Source organism: Chinchilla lanigera, unplaced genomic scaffold (genome assembly GCF_000276665.1).
Source record: "Chinchilla lanigera isolate Chin_1 unplaced genomic scaffold, ChiLan1.0 scaffold00025, whole genome shotgun sequence".
Lineage (NCBI taxonomy): Eukaryota > Metazoa > Chordata > Mammalia > Rodentia > Chinchillidae > Chinchilla > Chinchilla lanigera.
The window spans coordinates 25228306-25233397 of record NW_004955426.1 but is presented as its reverse complement, the minus strand read 5'-3'; the positions used below and the strand labels follow the sequence as shown (position 1 = coordinate 25233397).

General features: G+C 41.5%; 1 protein-coding gene across 1 annotated transcript in view; it reads right to left on the bottom strand.

Annotated features, from left to right (window-relative positions):
• Positions 1 to 2500: 2500 nt before the first annotated feature.
• The window catches only part of C7 (complement component 7), a 57435-nt gene continuing 54843 nt past the window's right edge, over positions 2501 to 5092 (bottom strand). Inside the window, 3 exon segments of the mRNA XM_013514936.1 lie at positions 2501 to 2663; positions 4057 to 4183; positions 4186 to 4260. Coding sequence (XP_013370390.1) covers positions 2501 to 2663; positions 4057 to 4183; positions 4186 to 4260 — 365 coding nt within the window.

Below are 5092 nucleotides of genomic sequence, written 5' to 3'. Positions count from 1 at the left end.
TATCTGGGACACTGTGGAATAAGAAGTTAAATCTGGAGCAGACATAAAACACCAGGCATGAACATATTAGCCATTCATTGTGGAAATATTCTCCAATATCAAATATACAAGTCAGACATTCTAATAAATAATATCCATGAGCTTGCTAATCTTACCATCTTAGCAAAAATATTTTTTAAAACGTATTTAACAACATAAAAATATGCAGATAGTATTTATGTGTAAAAGCATATTTTAAATTCTATTTGTCTATTCATTTTACCTCCTAAAACTGCTTTTTTGCTTTGATAAAAGATGAATAAGGAATAAAAAGAAGACCAAACTATATACTTCCAGAAAAATATAAGCATCTTCCCACCTCGCAGGCCCCCGGAGGGAGGGCCCCCCGGCACATAGGGAGCCACGGGCGGGGAGCTCCGGTCTTCCGACTGGCAGCTCGCTCCCTGCCTCCTAGGCAACCAGAGGGAGGGCCTCTGGCACACGGGGAGCCATGCGGCGGAGAGCACTGTGGTGCACCGGCCTTCAGGCCAGCAGCCGCTGCTCAATTGAGAACTATCATGACACAGAGAAACAATGGCACAATTGGCCCACCATGCACCGGCTGCAGATGCCCACCTAAGGACATGTGTGAATTATTCAAACATGGAAAAACCCCTGGGAATACATGCTATACAATGGGCCACTCTTGCTCCTGCCATTGAGAACCAGAAAGGTCTAGAGTCAGCAGAGGTGCAGCTGCTGAACAAGGACTCAGAGAACATGAGAATGCAGACTAAGCCCGAGGGGTCAGAGGTCCTGTGGACTGGGGTCATGAGAGCCACTCAGAAGCTGGAAACCAGGAGGACCTTGCACAATACATGCAGAGACGCCCTGGAACCCATTCTTCCCCTGACAGTACAGGCTGTGGTGGAGCCCCGGAGAAGTCTGCAGCAGGATTCCTTCTGCCTGTGCTGACAGTTGGGGAGAGGACACTAACTGGTTGTGGGGCCCCAATGCAATGGGAGGCTGGAGAGAAAACGCTACAAAAAATGGCTTTGGCCCCAGATAGCTCACTTGATTTTTGACAACCCTTAGGCTATAACTACTTGTTAGATCCTTCTTGCATATCTCTGTCTTCCTGAGAAACCACTTCGAAGATACCAACATGTATTACAGCAGTCATTGATATTTTCCTACAAATCTATCCATAACTCTGTAATGTTTGTATTGTTCCTATCCTATTTCATAAATGGATACATGTTTATTATTATGTGTTTCCTACAACAACCATTGAGAATAGTTAATGATTATTCAATAGGTCACTCATGTATAGCTCTATTTATTTTCTTTAGAAGCCACTTTGAAGATACCTAAGTGTAGTACAACAACTATTGATAATCTCTTACCTCTTTTGTCTGTAATTCACTATTATTTGTCTATTTGTTTTCCTGAGAAACTATCTTGTAGATAACAATATATAAAACAATAACCATTGATAATTTCCTACCACTTTGTCTGTAATTTGGTAAGCCCCCCCCCCATTATTGTTATCCTTCTCTTACTCTTTAAAACAAAAAAAAAAGAAAAGAAAAATCTAAGCATACATCCATGTTAGGAAAGGCTATTCTCAAATAGACCTCATTCAGTAGATCAGACATGAACCAATATTCCTTTTAAAAAGAGGTGAGAATAGTGATTGCAGGTCTTGTGTTTGACACACTAAATAGAGAAAAAATCCTAGGAGAAGATTGATTTATATGTGTTCTCAGACAAGAGGGCAGAAGCACCCTGTGACCACAGCCCAATGGATTCTGCTCTGACACTGAAGTAGTTCAGTCAGCTGACAAGAATACAGATCTCTGCCTACAAGAGGGCATTCTATAGGGCAGAGCATGACAGGGCTCTTTACCCTATACCCTACTCTATAGCGTAAAGCACGAGATTATCACTCGGGATGGAAATGTTTGCATCTGCCTTTTTTCATTCAAGCTTCTTTTTTTTTTTTTTTTTTTTATTTATTTGTATTTGATTTCATTAAAGGAAGCCAACCTCTCTAATGAGGAAATTGTGTTCTTTCTGTTTTCTTGATCAGTTTTGTGGAGCTTGTGCAGGCCCGTGAGCTGGGTCAATACACTTAAGAGAAGCATTGGGGTGAATGAAGCATTGTAGGACCTCTAGTCTAACCTTCTAATTATACAAACAAAAAAGTCAAAGTCCAGAGAGCTTTTCCAAGAACACATAGGTAGTTCTTGCGGGTGTTTATGAATATTTTTCATCTTACAATTTTAAAAAGAATTTTTAAAAAAGAGTATCTGGACTCAAAATTGGGAGAACAAAGGCCTTGTTTACACAGGCAGCTGAGAGTTGAGAAGCGTGTGCGGGAGAGGAAGAAGAAAGAGGAAGAGTGCGCATTCGCGCTGGCAGTGTAGGCTAAGTGCTCGTCCTGCAGATGTTCGCTCAACCCAGCGCCTGCTGGATTCCAAACAACGCGACCAACGCCCTCGGAAGCCTACTACCGGTCTCAGCACAGGCCTTTACACTGGATAACGGCGATGCTCCGCCCTCTGCATCTAAGCGTGCCCGCTTCACACTCGAACATCGTTTACTCCTTGCCATGCACTTCCACACAGATGTTAAACCCCTGCTCCTGGCGCTCTGATGCTTCTTGGCAGACATAGCTGTCGCTGTGGAAAAATAAGCAAGAAAGGCTTGATAATACACCATGCGGGGAGGTGACTCAAAGCACATCACCTCTCCAGAAATGCTGTGGTGATTACAGGGCTCCTGCCTTGAGTGGTACAGTAAACCATCCCTGGAAAAGCAATTAGGACAAGGAAATTGTGACATTTGCTCCACGTGGAACAAACGGGAATAAAAGGCTTCCTCTTGGTTGGACCCACATGACGCAGTGCTAACCACACCAAGAACTCTCCAGCTCTCTCCTCACACACACCACCATCCACGTGAATCAGTGATAGAAAGTAACCCTTCACCCCCGCCACACACACACACACAACCAGACCAAATGAGAAGACCTCAGCAAAGAGCAGACAGTGGGGAATGAAAAGAACTGAACTCTCTTTGAGGAGAAGGCAAGGCATACAGAGGCTACATATCCTATGAAAACAAAATAGAAATGGGCTGGAGATGAAAGGGGTTTATGGGTAAAGGTGCATGGCAGGAAGACACCTGTCAGGGGTCTACTGGAGGGAGATAACAAAGTCCTTCAGCAGACAGTGGTGGTCACCAAGTCCCAATGACCCAGAGGCACGAGGGAAAAAGTGCCCAGTGGGTAGTCCAGGGTGGGAAGGCAGCAACAAGCTGGCAAAGACCTCATGCTGATACAACCCAGCTCCCAAACAGACATGAAAACCCAGGACAAAGATGGCTCAGCACCCAGCCCTTCCATTTTCTAGGTTTGTCCAAACCATGGGCAGTGTGCCATGCCCTTGGTAGTAAGTGCTACAGTGAGAGCTACTTGGACATAACCTTAGCAAATATTGTGTCACAAATCAACAAAGTAACTCCTTTTTCTTTTCTTTTTTCAAATCCTTCTGACTATTTTCAGGAGAAAGTGTCAGCTTGGCACTAGTATGTTTTTGACAACCCTCTAACACTTGCTAAATTCCTTTTTCACAAAGGGAGCATTGTCAATCTTAGAGCAATTGTTGAACAGAATGTACAACTTTATTACGTTCCACTGTTACCAAATATTTATGGTAAGTGATACTTCCTTTTAAGGATGTAATTTAAAGTGTCTATTTTTTTAGAGTTTTTTATGTGAGTCTTTTTTGAAATGAGTATATGATTTGGATAATACAAAGACAAAGCAAAAGTTACAAAGTAGGTTGGGAGTCACCAAAGATTGAGAGAACATTTGAGTACTAGAGATGAATTCTTGTCCTCTTAAGTAACTGATTCATAGCTCTCTCCAGGGACAAAAGGGGGGAGAGCAAGTTCATGGTAAAAATCAGTCTAAGCCTTTGATATCCTTAAGTATCTACTTTGATCCATTGCTAAACTAAAAATTACATTGCTTAAAACCTCAGGAATATTTACATTCTCATAATTACAAACATGAAATTCCCCTTACCATCACATTTTCCCCAGAGTGGATGCGTACCACAAGCTTGCTGGGCCAGGGCAGGCAGAGAACAGCTGCCCCTTCCAGCCAGAGTGTAGTTTCTACCCCGACAGTAGAGAAATGCATCTTGCAAATTGTCAGAGGCAGCAATATCCTTTTGCTTCTCTCATCTTAGGCACACACATCCAAGGAAGATCAGAAAAGAATTTTTAAATACATTATTTACAAGATTTTTGTTCTTGAAAGCTTAGAAGAAGTAAAAAGTAGGGCTTGGAGACCACTGCCCCTAGATTATCACCCACAGAAAATATGGGAAGACAACTCAAATCCCTTCCATTCTTAGGGCACAATCCCCTCTGATCTTCAAAATGAACACATTTACTCTTCACGTGTTCACAGTTTTTGCAAGCATAGATACCTAGTGTTGGTCTATTTTCATTTGTTTTGTTTTGGTTCTTTTCTCTGTGAAATAAAAGGATGGATCAGATACAGCAAATTAGATAAGGAGAGGTCTGCAAGGACCTGCTGATGGACAGATAACAAAGGAGACAGAAAATCAGCCAAGATTGTACATGGAAGAAAATCATAGGCAAATGAAACACTGACCACAGAAGAAATTTGCTCCCCCTGGGCCAGAAACCCTGGGAACTCATGTCTGTAATACCAATAATTAATGATTTTATATCATCCAAAGAAGATGAAACTGTGTTTTTCAATGCTATTTTAAAGTGTCTATGTTTACAAAGTACTTTAGAAGTATTTTCATAAAATATACTACCTTTTTTCTTAAGCATTGGTAATAAAATGGTAAGATACAGCTATTTAAAAGTATCACTACTAAAGAACCACATTTCTGGGTGCTGGTGGATAAAGAAAGCTTCTATTTTAAGAGAAAACTTAACACTACAAAGCACTGTTTTTGTATACCAGATGGGGTCAGAGACACCCTACACTCATATATTTTATTCAGCTCTATTTTCCTCTTTGATCAGGGCTAAATTTACTTAGAATTACTTACATAATGAAAAC